Source organism: Tilletiopsis washingtonensis (genome assembly GCF_003144115.1).
Source record: "Tilletiopsis washingtonensis strain MCA 4186 unplaced genomic scaffold FA09scaffold_4, whole genome shotgun sequence".
In the NCBI taxonomy this organism is placed as follows: domain Eukaryota; kingdom Fungi; phylum Basidiomycota; class Exobasidiomycetes; order Entylomatales; genus Tilletiopsis; species Tilletiopsis washingtonensis.
This window is the reverse complement of record NW_020312001.1, coordinates 586,722-601,617: the sequence shown is the minus strand read 5'-3', so window position 1 is coordinate 601,617 and position 14,896 is coordinate 586,722. Positions and strand designations below refer to the sequence as shown.

Below are 14,896 nucleotides of genomic sequence, written 5' to 3'. Positions count from 1 at the left end.
ACCGCTACCCAGACCATGACTGCATGATGATGTCTCTGTCATTGAACCACGAGTCGCAGGATGTGTCGGTATCTCAAAGTCTGCCCAGCTCTCCTTCCCCTACGCGCGCGTGCGTTTCCGCTGACTGCTGAGGACGGACGTGAGGTGTCAGCTCGCACTCTGCAGAAGCAGGCGTTCTGGACTCACCCGCGCGGCTCCTCCGCCTCGCGTGCCCATGCCGATGCTGCACCCATACCGCCCGATGCGGCCCCGGCTGCGCCGCCGCTGCTGCCGAGCCCGCCCGGCCCGCTCTTCTCGAGCAGCTGGTGCAGCGAGCCCTCGAGGTACTGGTCGTGGTCGGCGCGGTTCGCCACGCTGACCGCGTCCTGGCCGCGAGCGCGGTCGATGCGTTCTGCGAGCGTGCGCAGAAGCTCTTGCGTCGTCTTCTCCCTGTTGGCGCCAGAGTCAGCGCCGAGCAGATGCAGACACGCGTTGCTGCCGGGCACTCACCACTCCGCCAGACCCTGCTCCAGCTGCAGCACCTCCTCGGGCCCGCCGACATCGCGGCCGAGGCAGCCCTGCACCTCAACTCGCGCCGCGCGCTGGTCGAGACGCGCACCGAGGATGCCGGCATACACGGCGTCGATGATGCAGTCCTCGAGCGCACGCACGGGCTGCGCCACGGGCGTGGACGCGCCGCTGGGCGCCTGCACGTCGAGGTGCAGCGCCTCGAGCAGCGTGGCATACGGCACGATGCGCGCGCTCGAGCAGAGACGCAGCAGTGTCAGATGCCGCAACTTGGCGACATGTGCCGGGCGCAGCGGCGGGAACGAGTCGGGCGAGGCGATCCAGTCGCTCAGCTCGCCGTAGGCGAAGAGGCGCAGCAGTGCGAATGCGCGTGCGTGAGGTCCGTCTGCCAGCTGGAGAGGCGAGTCAACACACACGGGCGCCTCTACGTAATGATGCTGCTGAAGTGTGCACACTGTAGCTCTCCAGCCAGATCATGCTCCGCCGCGGCGCTGCATGCAGCTTGGCTCATCTGCCGCACTGCACCTTGCCCCCCACCGACTCAGTTCTACAGCTGCCCTCGCACTCACCTGCCGGATGCCAGGCACCGCGAGCAGCTCCGCAAATGCATACACGCCCGGGGCCGCCGCAGCGTCGGAGCAGAGCTGCGCGGCCGCGGCGCCACTAGCTGTCTGCGCCAGGTGCACAAAGGGCGCCAGGCGGGCGCGCGACGCCGCGGCCGCCGCGGCCGAGGCCGAGTGAGCCATGGCGGAGCAAGCAGGTGCCGACTGCCGCTTGCAGGTGCGCTGAGGCCGGTCTGCGGTACGCAGGTGGGTGTGCGGCGAGCGCCGTGCAGTCGAGGGAGCGCGGCGCGAGGAAGAGGGCGATGAGCTGGCGGCGGTGAGGGTGCGAAGCCAAGGAGCGCTCGGCGAGCAGCGCACGGACTGCACGCGCCGCGGCGCGGCGCGGCGGACCGAGTGGAGGCCCTCGCGCGCTGACCCTGAGGACGCGCCAGCTTAACGTCACCTCGACGGCAAGCCACCACGCCACTCCTCTTCTTGACCACCACCACCTCTCTTCATCATGTCGCTCTCGCTCGCCTCCACCATCCGTCTCAACGACGGCCGCGCCCTGCCGCGCCTCGGGCTCGGCGTCTACCTCAGCAAGGGCGCCGAGGGCATCACGGCCATCTGCACCGCGCTCGAGGCGGGCTACCGCCACATCGACTCGGCGGCGTTCTACGACAACGAGAAGGAGGTGGGCGAGGCGGTGCACAAGTGGGGCGGCGAGCGCGATAGTGTGTGGCTCACCAGCAAGGTGCATAGCGCAGTGGGAAGAGGGGCTCTGGGTGGCGGCATGCTGACATTGGAGGCAGATCTGGGACTCCGACCACGGCTATGAGCGCTGCAGCAAGGCCGTCGACCGCAGTCTCAAGAAGCTTGGCCTGCCATCATGGGATCTGATGCTTCTGCACTCGCCGAACCCGGGCAAGGCCGCCGTGAGTCTCGCCCACGAGCCTTGCTCCCCTTTGCTTGCCCTTTGCTGACATGCGCGCGGCGGTGACAGCGCCTCGAGGCATGGCGTGCGCTCATCGATGCCAAGAAGGCGGGCAAAGTGCGCAGCATCGGCGTCAGGTGAGCTTCGCATCTCGACGCAGTGCCCCCTCCCCACCCCTGGCTCACGCTCGGAGCAACTACAGCAACTACGGCGTGCACCACATCCAGGAGCTGCTCGAGGCCTTCCCGCAGGACCCTCCGGCCGTGAACCAGATCGAGCTCTCTCCCTTCTTCCAGCGCGCCTCCATCGTCGCCGAGTGCGCCAAGCACGACATCGTCGTCGAGTCCTACTCGCCGCTCGGCAAGGGTGCCTTCGTCGACCTGCCGGAGCTGCAGGACATCGCAAAGAAGTACGGCAAGACGCCGTCGCACATCCTCATTCGCTACGTGCTGCAGAAGGACATTGTCGTGCTGCCGAAGAGTGTCAACCCGGATCGCATCAAGGCAAATGCGGACGTTTATGGCTTTGAGCTGGACGCCGAGGACATGAAGACGCTCGATGGCTTCGAGACCGGCAGTGGGATCACGTGGGACCGTCAGTTCCACGCTTGCCTGCTGGCCCTTGCCCTCCCTGACGCCTGCTGCTACTCTCAGCTACGACGGCGCCTTGAGCCTCAGACTCTCGACTGCATCAGCTCGTACTCTGCGCACATCAAGCCTCGTCTGTCCCGTCCGTAGATCTGCAATGTCAAACGCACGCGCACCTCTGCTTTCATCAGTGGCATTGCATCGTCACCGCGGCTCGATGTGCAGCTCGGCGACAAGCCGCTCCGTGATGCGCTGATGCAGCGCATTGATCTCGTCGTTTTGCAGATTTCTGCGGGAGGCGCGTGGGATCAGTCTCAAAGCTCGACGGCTCCGGTAGCGGGGGCACGCTGAAGGCAGACTCGACGCCGGCTAGAGACTCACCGGTCCATGCTGCGGTAGTTGATGCGGTAGCACTGGCTCCTGCGGCCCGTCTTGGGGTGCGTGAACTCATCGATGAGCTCGACGCTCTCGGCCAGGTCGTGTGCTTCGTCGCGCACGATTTCGGCCACGTCGTTGGCGTGCAGCTGGTGTGCCTTGGGCAGCCAGAACGACACGTCCTTGAGACAGGCCGGGTACTTGGAGTACGGCTGAAACGTGACGAGCGCCGCTGCGTCGTGGGGCTGAGAGGCGAGAGAAGAAGGAGAGGAAGGCGAGAGGCCTCCGGCTGCCGAGGAGCCGGCGCGCACGTCGGCGAACTGCGAGAGAAAGCGCGCGTCTTGGGACCAGAAGAGACGAATGTCGGGGATGGAGTGCAGCACCATGGCGATGCGCTCGAGGCCCAGTCCAAACGCCCAGCCGACCTTGCCGGGGACGTCTGTTTCGCGCGCAACACAGTGAGCAGAGCCGGCACGCAGAGGACGCGAGAAAGGCGCGACTCACGCGCGTTGACGAGCGTCTGCTCCATGACCACTCCGCACCCGAGGATCTCGAGCCACTTGCCGCGGAACCACACCTCGACCTCCAGACTGGGGCTCGTAAAGGGAAAGCTAGCTGCGATCCAGCGGACATGCAGCGGCTCGTGCTCCGCGCTTGCTGCTGCGCCGCTGCCCTCGGCGCCGCCCCGCGCACGCGCCGCAGCTGCCACGTCGGCGGCGTGCCGCGGGCCGAAGAGCTCGAGGGCGAGCATGTTGAGTGTGCCCTTGAGATGCCGCAGGGAGAGCGCTGCAGCGCGGGCCATCTCCTGCGACACTTGATGCTCAGGCTGCCATCCTCCCGCCTCGTCCAGATCCACGTCGTCGTCGATGCGAATGCCCGCATTCGCCAGGCGCGCCTCGAGCGCCTCGCATTCCTGCTCGACGACGCCTCCCGCTGCAAAGTCGAAGAGTGCCCAGACTGCCGCGCCCTCCATCTGGTGAAAGACGGGATAGTGAGAGGCGTCGATCTCATCGCGACGGTAGACGTCTGCCGTCAGCAGCCAGCGGTCGTGTCCGGCGGCAAAGACCTCGACTTCGTGTGCCGAGGTGTGGGTGCGCAGACACGTGGCGCGGTTGAGGTAGTATGTGTCGCTCGGCGCGCGTCCCGGATGATCAGCGGGGAAGCCGAGCGAGCCAAAGTTGACGTCGACATCAACGACGGCCACGGGTGCGGGGATGGGCGTGTGCGCGGGGAGCAGACGCTCGATGCGTGCGCGCAGCTGCGCGAGCGGATGGGAAGGCGCGTAGAGCAGCGCCGGCTGGGGCGCGATGCGCGCGAGGATGGAGGCGGGCACGTTGGTGTAGTCGTCTGCGGCGTAGCGGCGCCCCAGCACCGTCGTGGGCGGCCGTGCAGGCGCCTCGCGCGAGGCAAAGCGGCGCCCGCACGGCACGCCGCGCGGCAGCACGGGCAGCCGAGACGCAGCCAGAAGCAGCAGCGGACGGCGTGCGAGAGCGAGGGCCATGGCTGCACGCTTGCCCAGTGAGGGCGAGGCAGAGGAGGATGGTGGACCGAAGGGAGGAACGAAGCGGCGAGGAGGCGGAGCGGCGAAAGCTCAAGGCGCGTGCGGCCCGAGTTCCGAGTTGCGCTTCTCGCAGCGCTACTCAGCTCGCCATGCTTCTCTGCTTCGCTCCACATCCCCCTCTCCGCCGCCCATCATGGACGCCGCCGGCCCTTCCACCGCCACGGCAGCGCCAGAGGCGTCTGACACTCCCGCGCCGCTCTCCAAGAATGCCCAGAAGCGCGCCATGCGCGCCGCCGCCGCCGCCGAGACCAAGACGGAGCGCCGGCGCCTGGAGAAGCAGCGGCGCAAGGCGCGTGCGGCGCAGCGCCGCCAGGAGGCCGAGGCCAAGGGCGAGCCTGTGCCGCCGGCCAGGAGACAGAAGCGCCTGCCGCAGCACCAAAAGACGCTGCATGGCGCAGGCGTGTGCATCGACTTGGCCTTCGATGAGCTCATGACGGACAAGGTGCGTGCCACGGAGCGCAGAGTGAGGCGCTGAGGCGCAAGTGGGCGAGGCGAGCTGGTGCGCAGTGTGAGGAACCGAAGAGGCAAAGACGGGGTGGGTGCGCTTGTTTCTGCTGCGTGGTTCGCGGGCTGGCGACGAGCACTGCATCTGACACGTCTCTCCCTCCCTTGCCGCAGGAGATCATCTCTCTCTCCTCGCAGCTCACCTTCCTCTACTCCTCGCACCGCCTCGCCGCCTCCTCTTTCCGCCACATTCTCTTCTCCGGTCCCGGCTCCACCTCCAATCGTGTCCTCGCAGCGCGCACCGCCGAGTCGTACGGCCGCGCACCCGTGCCTGCGGAGCAAGCACAGGAGATGGATGGTGTGCCGCTCGAGGAGACGTTGACGGGCGCGAGGATGAAGAAGGCGTGGATATGGGACAACTGGAGAGGCACGCAGAGGGTGCTCAATGGCGGACTGGAGGGACTGTTGCTCGCTCCGGGCGAACCAGCAGCGGTGGAGGAGGAGAGACAGGCTGTGCACGACAACGGCAGCACGCCGCTGCATGCAGAGGCGGAGGCCTCGGACGAGGCGGCCGCCGCTGCAACGGAGGAGCTCCATGCAACTGAAGATGCTTCGACCTCAGCAGCGGCCTCGTCCAGAGCTGTACCGACACCGCGTCCTCCGCCTCGCTTTGCGCCGAACGACGTCGTCTATCTCACGCCCGACACCGACGAGACGCTGGATGAGCTGGAGGAAGGCAAGCTGTACGTCATTGGCGGCATTGTCGATCGGAATCGCCACAAGGTGTGTGTGCTCTCCACCCCACGCCTCTCTCTTTCTTCACGCCTTCTTCTCGCAACGCTGTTCCATGCTCATTCGCCGTCCGCCTTGCCCAGCATCTCTGCCTGGAGCGTGCCAAGGCCCTAGGCGTGCGCGTGGCTCGTCTGCCAATCGACGCGGCTCATCTCGGCGAGCGTGCCTTGGCGCCCCGAGCCGTGCTGACGGTGAATCAGGTCTTCGACATCCTTCTCGGCTGGTGCGTTTCCCGTCCTGGCAGCAAGCGACCAGAGGCCGCTGTCCAGCCGCCAGCAATTACTGACGCGCCCTTCATCCCTCTTCGTCTTGCGCTCTCGCAGGATCGAGACTCGCGAGTGGGGCGCCGCTTTGGACCGCGGTCTGCCGTCGCGCAAGCAGGAGCGCGAATCACGCTCGGAACGACGCAAGGCGAAGCGGAGAGCGGAGAGTCAGGAGCGCTCAGACGAGGGCGAGGAGAGCGATGCGGTGCCCGAGGCGCCCTTGCTGCTGGAGGAAGAGATGGAGGACGAAGAGGAGGCGTTCAATCGCGCTCGTGCGGCTGCTCAGGGCGCATGAGGTGGGCGAATGCCGGAGTAATAAAGTTACTATTAGGTGATTGCTTGCTGTCCGACGCGTCTATGAGGAGACGTTGCTTGCGACACGTGCCTCGGCACGTTCAATTGCGGCGAAGAGAAGCGGCCAGAGACGCTCGGTCTGACCAGGGCACAGCGGCCGTCAGTCCATCCAGTGAGTCCGGAAGAAGGCAGAGAGGCAAAGAGACTCACGTCGAGGTGCTCCAGCACGCGGACGTTTCTGCCGCCAGCCGCCCATCCCTCGTGTTCGATGGGCCACTGGTCATGGAACGCCACGACGGTCGCTCCCAGGTTGTGGCCCTCGCTTGTCTGCACCTCCACCCGGTATCTCTTCGCCTCCTCGTCTGCTTGCCCATTCGCAGCGCTGGGTGTGGGAGGGGCGAAGAGAGAGGCGTCGAGGAGATAGGCGACGCAGAGAAAGTCGTGCACGGGAGGCCCAGAGGCGAAGCCCATCTGAGAGGCGTACGCGGCGGCGAAGAACTCCATGGCGCTCGAGACTACGTCGCGTACTGGACTCGCGCCCAGTGAGAGGAGCTGCGCGTGTAGAGGCCGAGTCCAGATGGCTGAAGGGGGAGAAATGTGAGCGACAGACGCCGCAAGGAAGCTGGAGCGAGTCCAGGCCCTTTGGCACCCACCTTGATGCGTCACATTCAACCCGGCCATGATCACCGGCAGAGGAGAGTCACACACGATGCGTGCAGCCTGTCAAGATGTAAAATCAGCCCACGAAGCCGCGCCTCGCCGAGATGATGCCCCGCTGTGCTGAACGCACCTCTGGATCGACGAGGAAGTTGAACTCAGCGGCCGGCGAGATATTGCCGCTGACGCCGGGGTTGCCGCCCATGAGCACGATCTGGTCGCTGCATCAGCGCACAGTCTGATCGCTCCGTGCCGCGCCAGAATCCGTACCTGCTTGACTCCCTTGAGCAGCAGCTCGGACGGCGCCATCCTCAGCAGCAGGGCAATGTTGGTCATCGGACCAGTGGCCACAATGCTCAGCGGCTCTTCGCCCGCCTCGACGCGCGTGCGGAGCAGGGAAGTAAGATGAGAGACGAGCGCCAACGGTGCCGGACCGTCGGACGTGCGCTTAAGATGTGACTGCACGGAGGGAGAGGAGAGCTCTGGCCTGAGAGGGAGGCATCAGTGGGTGGGTCGACGGTCGTTCTGCGACTGGCAACCCACAGGCCCTTGACGCCGCCCAGTCCGTCTTCTCCATGAATGCTCGGTGCCGCCTTTGGCGTGCGCATAAGCGGCACATCGCATCCTCGTAGCAGCGGCACCTGCTCTGCGCTCGCACCAAACGCCGCGAGCAGCTTGGCGGCGTTGTGCCAGGTGGAGAGGCCGGCAGCATTGCCGCTGACGGAGCTGACGCCGAGCAGCCTGAGGGCGGGAGAGTGTAGCGCGAGGAGCAGGGCTAGCGCATCGTCGTGTCCGGGATCGGCGTCGAGCCAGATGGCGTGGGGAGTGGAGGACATGGAGCGCTTGAGAGGGCGAGAGGAGGAGAGCCGGAAGAGGCGAGCCGCAGGGAGACGCCGGAGGAAGAACAGGATGGGCAGAGGTGGAAGGGGCGAGTCTGTCGAGGAGAGGCAGTAAATGCGGGAGAGGCGGGGAAGGATGCACGTGGTGTGGAAGCAAGGAGCGAGCCGTTGGCCGGCGCATGAGCAGGAGGTGAGCTCGCTGTCAGTCAGAGTCTGAGTGTTCCGTGTCCCGACTCCGCACTCCTGAGCGCGGCCCGTGCACCCGCTCGGGCACTGGCTGCCGCTCGCCGTTCTCTTCATCTCCACATCACCCTCTCCCTCCAACAAGCGGCTCGGCAGCATCGTCTGCCGCGCGTGAGCGTTGCTGGCTCTGAGTGCCGAGCACCCCTCTGCCGCCCGTGCGGCGTCCACTCTGCACCGGCCGCCGCCCTGGCCACTCTGCCGCCCGCAACTACCGAGGCCGTCCAGCCGCTGCCACGCTCCGCAGCGTCGAAGAGGTAGGCTGCTTCGACAGAGCAGCTTGCTTCCCGAGCATTATCTTCGCACGCTGCAGCCTCGTGCGCTGGCGTGTGAGGTGGCGCCATGTCGCTCATTGCCGATCCCGAGTGAGTGGGCAGCTGTGCACAGACGGGGATGGGTCTCGAGCGTGCTCGCTGCTGGCCCTCCTCCAACATCGCTCCTGCACGGGCTGCGGACACTGAAGCTACTCCATCTGCCAGCTATGTGATCCACTCTCTTCGTCTTGCCTACTTGCGACACATCGACGACGTCGCCGGTCCCCGGATTCTGTCCTTTCCCTCCATCGCCCACCTCGATGCGCCCATCACTGGAGCAGAGGGTGCGCTCGATGAGGCCTCCTCCTCCTCGCCATCACGTCGCAGTGGCGGCGGTCATGCCGAAGCGGCGCCGCTGCCGGCACACGACTCGCACGTCGTCGTAGCCGGCCTGACGTCGGCGCGCTGCCATCCCGAGCTGCGCGCCGTGCACTCGCCCAAGCTGCGTGGCGCCTCGCTCTCCTCTGGCGCCTCCAATGCGGCATCTGCCAGCAGCGCGCAGCCTGCTTCGGGTCCCGCACCGCGCGTCGGCGCAGGGCTCAAGTACACCAACACCATCTACGGCGCTGGGCGCTCGGGTGCTCTCGGCATGCGCGTCTCGGGCCGGCGAGCACCGTCGCTCGATGAGCCGTCCGGCAGCAGTAGCCGCTCGCGTCCTACTCGACGGCGCAGCGCTGCGCTCGCCGAGGCAGCGGGCCGGCAGGCCGAAGACGACTCTCTGCGCGTGTCGATGGCGCGCAGAGGCAGCATGCAGAGCGGCACAAGCGGCACGGCTGGAGCAGCGACTGCCTCGTTGATGGCGGGACGACGCAGTCTGGACGTGCCTGCCTTGACGCTGCATGCTGCATCTGGAGAGAGCGGACGGCATCAGAGGCTCGTGGCGCCAAGCTCTTCCTTCTCGGATAGCGGTTTGTCTTCTCCGCCTTTGGGCCCGGGCTCACGACCTGTGGAGCGGAGCGCGAGCATTGCCGGCCCGGCACCGGAACGACAGCGCGATGCGGCACTACCGCAGGGAAGAAGAAGGAGCGCTAGTGAGGGAGCAAAGGCGCTGCTGGGCATGACGAGAGATAGAGGCGCAGAGGAGGAGGAGATGAACAGCCACGACGACGATGTCGAGTCGGTCGTGTCAGTGCGCAGCGTGGCGGCCCTGCGTGTCATGCTGACCACTCCACGGCAGGAGCGCCACGCCCGGTCTGCCGCGCCTCGAGTCCAACTCGACCGTCTTCTCACTCGCGTCCGTGCCTTCTTCTCGCCCGCGCCCGAGCCTCAACCTCGAGCGTCAGGGCAGCGTAGGCGGAGGCGCCGACAACACGCCCATGAACACGCGTCACTTCTTCACGCCCGTGACCGAGATCGACGAGCCTCACTTTACATCCCACGGCCGCAGCTCAACGAGCGACGACGAGCGAGCAGATGCAGGGTCGAGCGTCAGGCCATTACACATGCGCAAGATCAGCGGCACGACAGACTCAAGCGTGCCCGACATCGAAAGCTCCACGGGCGCCTCCTCAACCAGTGCCAGCTCTCCGGCACCGCACTTTGCACGCATGCGGGCCTCGACGCTGCCGCGCATGTCGCCGGGTCAGCCTCAGGCGGCGCCGCCGGCGCAGCTCGAGGAAGAAGAGGCGGAACAAGCGCTAGCGCAGTCGTTGGACGACGTCGAGCCCGCAGCGCCTATCCTCTCGGCCCTCGGCCTCGACACGGCAGACGAGAGTCTTGCGCCGGTGCCGCACGTCACTGCGCCGTCCGACACCTCTCGCGATCGGCCTCCCGCTGCGGGAGTAGCCAGGCAGCCTGCTCCATCGCAGCCGCGCTCCCGCTCCCAACTTCGTGCAGCAGCCAGCATGACAGGAGCGTCCAACGAGTACTTTGCCTCTCTCAAGCGCGACGTTCGCAGTCTGGCCGCACGCCCTGCCATTTCATCCCTCAGCGCGCAGCTCAAGGCGCAAAGTGCCGGTCCCGCCAACCCCTTCTCCAACACCTACGCTGGCGTCGGTGCGCGCTCAGGTGGCGGCATGACGCTCACGGTCTACTTTCCCTGGGCTGCCACGCAGCCTCGTCGTGCAGGCAAGCCAAGCAGCGAAGCGCTCTCCCTCGACGGGTCAGCGCGCTCGATGCAGCTCAGCGTGCGGCGCGACGCAAGTATGGAGGAAGTGGTGGGCTATGCCCTTGCGTGCTACGTCGACGAAGCCTGGCTGCCGCACCTGGATGACGGAATAGAGGCGAAGGAGCAGGATCGGCTGGACAATCGTCTGAGTACGATTGGCTGGGCGTTGCGGATTGTCGAGGACGGAGAGGTGGATGATGATTACCCGGCCATTGATCGCAGCCTGCTGGTCGGCAAGTTCGGCGCGGATGAGCTCGCAGTCGTGGAGGCTACGCCTGCGCAAGGTGAGTGCGACCGTGAAGTGGTCTTTCACGGCAGCTCACGCTCTCTCGACAGTACGGCAGCATCTCGCTGCTCTCACTCCCGCGCAAAAAGCAGCGCGTGCAGCGGTGCGACCCACACCTCGCAGCGACGTCGACGCAAGCGGTCCCTCTCGACTTGGCGCTTCCACGCTACCCGCTCCTCAGGCCGCGCGCCTAGCGGCAGCTGCGAGCAATGCGCCGGCCGGCTCGCTCGTCACCGTGCAAGGCACACCCATCTTTGCCTCCTCGGCCCTCTCGCGCAGTGCGCTCGGCTCGGAGAAGCCCATCTTTCTGCGCGTCGCCGTCACGCCGAACGCGGCAGTGCGCTACAAGACGACGCTGCAAGTGCCGTCGGACATGTATCTCGCCGATGTGCTCGAGATGATCTGTCGCAAGCGCCAGCTCGCCAGTCCGGACGAGTGGGCGCTCATCGTGCCGGACAAGAAGATTGTGGCGCCGCTGGATCGCACCGTGGAGAGCCTGGAGGGCAACCACGATCTTGCGCTCGTCAAGCGCTCGAGCCTGGGAGCTCAGGGCGGCGCCGGAGCGCTGACGGCGCAGAGCACAAACCCCAGCGGTGAGCTGCCTGCGGGACGCATGGCGCTGCAGCTACTGATGCGTCGGCCGCAGCGTCCATCTTCAAGCGTCTCTCGGAGCCCGGGCAGCCGCGGTACAACAAGGCCAAGGATGTGGCGTCGACGTACAAGGTGCGTCAAGCCTGGCCCCGGAGTGCTCGCCCGTGCCTGCACTCTCGCTCACATCGCTGGCATTGCGCGCGCGTGCCCCCGTCAGTCCTACACGCTCAACCGCAAGATGCCCATGTCTGTCGGGCGCCACGAACGCACGCTGACGCTCGATGGCGACTGGGTGCACATCATGTGCGTCGCGACGCCTCGTTCTGCCGCTGCTCGGGGGCTGACGTCTGCCTTCTCAGTCCAAACGAATCTCGAGCGACGCAGTTGCCCGCCGCCAGGTGAGCCTCTGTTGCCCTCCGTCTGCAGCAGACGGCAGTGCTGATGGCCCCCCTCTCCCGCTTGCCGCACAGCTTCCCCATCTCCTCGGTGCTCAGCTGTGCGCAGTCGACCAAGGTGCCGGCCAGCTTCAAGCTCGTCACCGCCAAGAAGCGCTACGACTTCGAGGCCGGCTCGCCGCGCGAAGCGGCCGAGATTGTCGGCGAGATCAACAAGCGCATGGCGGGCGCGGTTGCGTGAGCATAGACTGATTCGAGATCCGCGTGCGTCCACTAATACATCCATGGACGGAGCTTGTTGATTGTTGGCTGTCGGAGGCGTGTGGCGCTGTACGCAGAGCTGCTCGCGCGCAATGCGCGGGCAAGAGAGGGGGAGGCGACTGCGAGGGAGGAGAATAGAAATGCGGGAGTACGGAGGAGGCGCGAGTTGTTGTAGTGCCCTCGTTGTATTCGTCTCAGGCGTGCTGATCGGCCGCGCGCGCAGGTGCAGGTGCAGGCGGCGCCCGCTGCGCCAGCTCGGGCGGCCCGCCTGCGCCGTCAGCGCGCGCCCGCGCCCGCTCGGCCCCACGCCGCTCAGCGCCAGCTCCACTCCACTCCACCCCACCCCACCCGCTCACCCAGCCCTCGCACCGCGGCGCTCCTCTCTCCGTGTCTCGTGCTTGCGCATCTCGCACGCCCGCCAGCGCCACCGCAGACCGCGCTGCGCCCTCGTCGCACGCCGCAGCCCCATTGCTGGCTCGCCTCAACTCCACTCCACTCCCGCCCCCTTTGCTCCGCTAGCCCAGCATGGCGACGCGCAAGAAGGTCCTGCTCAAGGTGCGCCCTTGCTCCTTCGCCAAAACTTTGGCGCTTGGTGTGAATCGCATAGCTGACGCTCTTCCGCCCGCAGGTCATTGTGCGTAGCGCCTGTCTCTCGTGGCGAGAGGCGCCGTGTGGAGGCGGCAGAGATACGTGCTCTGCCCGGCCAAGGGGCAGGCTCGTGGCGCAGCGCGTGGTCTGGACGTATGCGCTTGGCAGCGCTTCGCTGTGCCAGCGCTGCTAGGTATCGCAATGCCGCAGCTGTCGCAGCCGTGCGCGAGAGCAGCGGCTCTACTGGCGCGGCATCCTCGCCTCTCTGAGGCAAATCAGCTCACCTCTCCCCCGTCCTCCAGATCCTGGGCGACTCAGGCGTCGGCAAGACATCCTTGATGAACCAATGTGCGTCTCTCCTGCGCCTTCTCGCTCTCTCGCCTATGTCTGGCGCTCCGACTGACGCTTTGTCGTCTCTCGCTGGGTGTGCACAGACGTCAACAAGCGCTTCAGCAGCGCGTACAAGGCGACGATTGGCGCAGACTTCCTGACGCGCGAAGTGCTTGTCGACGACCGGCTCGTGACGATGCAGGTGAGTCGTATCTCCTGCCGACGTGCTGCTGCGGTCTGCAGGCCGAAAGGCGCCAAGGACTGCCGCACTGGTTGAATGGCGTGTAAGCCGATCAGGGAGCGAGAGACAGCGAGAGGAGCGCGAACGATGCAGGGCATGAGGCGCGCGTTCGGCTGCACGCAGCAGACTCACCTGAGGGTGTTGGCCGTTCTGTGCGGTCGCCCGGGCTTCAGTGCCAGATGCGCATCAGCAGCCAAGCTTCCCTCTCGCGCTCTGCTCGCCGGCGCAGTTCGTATGCGTCGTGCCGGGCCCAGTGACTGACTCTGGCTTCTCAGCTCTGGGACACGGCCGGCCAAGAGCGATTCCAGTCTCTCGGCGTGGCCTTCTACCGCGGCGCAGACTGCTGCGTGCTGGTGTACGACGTCAACAGCGCACGCAGCTTCGAGACGCTCGACAGCTGGCGCGACGAGTTCCTCATCCAGGCGGGCCCGCATGATGCCGAGCACTTCCCGTTCGTCGTGCTGGGCAACAAGATTGATGTGGAGGAGAGCAAGCGGATGGTGAGTCGTGCCGAGGGAGAGGGAGCTGGAGGGCGGCGCAGATCGACTGGGAGGGAAGCGCGATGGCTTCGGCAGATAAGCGAGTCGCTGCGCCGCCGTGGGCGCATGGACCAAGCCAAGATGGCTTGCACGAACGGCAGCTCTCTAGGCCGCAGACAGAGCCCTGCGGAAGCAGAGAGCTCCATTGCGGCCCACGGCCCACTGTGCGGCGGTGGCATGGGGCTGACACCTCTCGCCGCACCCTGCCCAGGTCTCGCAGAAGCGCGCCATGACGTGGTGCCAGGCCAAGGGCAACATTCCGTACTTTGAGACGAGCTCAAAGGAGGCCATCAACGTCGAGCAGGCGTTCCAGACGATTGCGCGCAACGCGCTGCAGCAGGAGGCCGAGGCGGAACTGTGAGTGATGTGTCTCTTGTGCGCTCATTTTGGACAGGCTGACTGATGCGAGCATTGCGATATGAGGTACTCGGAGGCGCCGGATCCGATCAGGTGAGTCCTCGCGACGGCTATTCCTGCGTCACGGTCACTGACCTGTCCTCGCGGGCGCAGAATCGACGGCGACTACCAGCAGAGCGGCTGCAACTGCTAGGGCGTTACGCCGTTTGTGCGGTTGCCATGCTTTGCGCTCGTCCCAGCTCCGGCTCGCTCTCTTCTCTCACACTCTCTCTCGCGACTCGCATTCACAATCACATCTCGCCTCGTATATACACCCCCACACCGCCTCTCTCGTGCTGTCCGTCGATCCGCGCGCGCGCGCCCCGCTGCCTCCCTCAATACTCTCGCCGGGCCACACCCTCCTTTCGTTCGTGTGCTTCACATGACGCCGCTCGAGCGAAATGCCATGCACATCATTCCCCTTTATGTGTGTGTCTGCCCATGTGGCGCTCAGTTGCAAGTATGTGACCGGCGCGCGCGCGCGTCTAAGCGTCCTCCTCCTCCTCCTCCTCCTCCTCCTCCTCCTCCTCCTCCTCTCCATCCCATTCGCTCGGCTGTTCACCCCCCCTCCCCCTTCATGCCTCTGGTGCCGTAAAGGGCTGGACGAGGAAGTTGGAGAAGCTCTTGATCTTCTCGACGCCGCGGATCTCCTCTGTGAGCAGCGGGCAGCGGATGAGGTGGAACTGCGGGGGCGGCGAGAAGCGCGGGTGTGTGGGGGAGTGAGACGAGCGAAGGCAACTTGTTTGCTTACATCTTCGGCGTAGAGCTCTCGAGCCTGCGAGACAAATGTGAGCGAGGGGGAGGGCACAGCGC

The 14,896-nt window shown here is 66.1% G+C and overlaps 7 protein-coding genes across 7 annotated transcripts; 4 read left to right on the top strand and 3 right to left on the bottom strand.

The window, feature by feature from the left end:
• Positions 1-24: 24 nt before the first annotated feature.
• On the bottom strand, positions 25-1,387 carry FA09DRAFT_328236 (hypothetical protein). The gene is made up of 4 exons (XM_025741692.1): positions 1,077-1,387; positions 490-899; positions 187-429; positions 25-127 (listed from the first exon to the last, which is right to left on the bottom strand). Exons 1-4 carry the CDS (start codon positions 1,251-1,253, stop codon positions 100-102), a joined length of 858 nt encoding a protein of 285 aa, XP_025600409.1. The 5' UTR covers positions 1,254-1,387; the 3' UTR covers positions 25-99.
• Positions 1,388-1,569: 182 nt separating this feature from the next.
• On the top strand, positions 1,570-2,815 carry FA09DRAFT_315752 (Aldo/keto reductase; the record flags this gene model as incomplete). The annotated part of the gene is made up of 4 exons (XM_025740816.1): positions 1,570-1,803; positions 1,862-1,984; positions 2,053-2,120; positions 2,186-2,815. 4 exons carry the CDS (start codon positions 1,570-1,572, stop codon positions 2,718-2,720), a joined length of 960 nt encoding a protein of 319 aa, XP_025600408.1. The 3' UTR covers positions 2,721-2,815.
• Positions 2,775-4,446, bottom strand: FA09DRAFT_333527 (phenylalanyl-tRNA synthetase; the record flags this gene model as incomplete). The annotated part of the gene is made up of 5 exons (XM_025743695.1): positions 2,775-2,859; positions 2,952-3,384; positions 3,450-3,602; positions 3,639-4,341; positions 4,375-4,446. The coding sequence occupies 5 exons, from the start codon at positions 4,444-4,446 to the stop codon at positions 2,775-2,777; spliced, it is 1,446 nt and encodes a 481-aa protein (XP_025600407.1).
• Positions 4,447-5,610: 1,164 nt separating this feature from the next.
• FA09DRAFT_290254 (guanine-N1--methyltransferase) lies at positions 5,611-6,120 on the top strand (the record flags this gene model as incomplete). The annotated part of the gene is made up of 3 exons (XM_025739957.1): positions 5,611-5,733; positions 5,826-5,965; positions 6,066-6,120. Coding segments are annotated over 3 exons (318 nt in total), but the record flags the coding sequence as incomplete, so codon positions are not given.
• A 31-nt stretch (positions 6,121-6,151) lies between these two features.
• FA09DRAFT_305206 (Inosine/uridine-preferring nucleoside hydrolase) lies at positions 6,152-7,941 on the bottom strand. The gene is made up of 6 exons (XM_025740498.1): positions 7,500-7,941; positions 7,227-7,443; positions 7,090-7,170; positions 6,953-7,019; positions 6,510-6,880; positions 6,152-6,438 (listed from the first exon to the last, which is right to left on the bottom strand). The coding sequence occupies exons 1-6, from the start codon at positions 7,790-7,792 to the stop codon at positions 6,361-6,363; spliced, it is 1,107 nt and encodes a 368-aa protein (XP_025600405.1). The 5' UTR covers positions 7,793-7,941; the 3' UTR covers positions 6,152-6,360.
• A 154-nt stretch (positions 7,942-8,095) lies between these two features.
• FA09DRAFT_345243 (hypothetical protein) lies at positions 8,096-12,195 on the top strand. Its single transcript, XM_025744680.1, has 9 exons — positions 8,096-8,400; positions 8,515-9,474; positions 9,527-10,740; positions 10,793-11,335; positions 11,389-11,465; positions 11,551-11,636; positions 11,693-11,731; positions 11,804-11,965; positions 12,023-12,195. The coding sequence occupies exons 1-9, from the start codon at positions 8,378-8,380 to the stop codon at positions 12,162-12,164; spliced, it is 3,246 nt and encodes a 1,081-aa protein (XP_025600404.1). The 5' UTR covers positions 8,096-8,377; the 3' UTR covers positions 12,165-12,195.
• A 186-nt stretch (positions 12,196-12,381) lies between these two features.
• On the top strand, positions 12,382-14,510 carry FA09DRAFT_328232 (hypothetical protein). The gene is made up of 8 exons (XM_025741691.1): positions 12,382-12,544; positions 12,618-12,623; positions 12,880-12,925; positions 13,012-13,109; positions 13,424-13,648; positions 13,899-14,044; positions 14,111-14,137; positions 14,198-14,510. Exons 1-8 carry the CDS (start codon positions 12,515-12,517, stop codon positions 14,235-14,237), a joined length of 618 nt encoding a protein of 205 aa, XP_025600403.1. The 5' UTR covers positions 12,382-12,514; the 3' UTR covers positions 14,238-14,510.
• Positions 14,511-14,896: the final 386 nt, after the last annotated feature.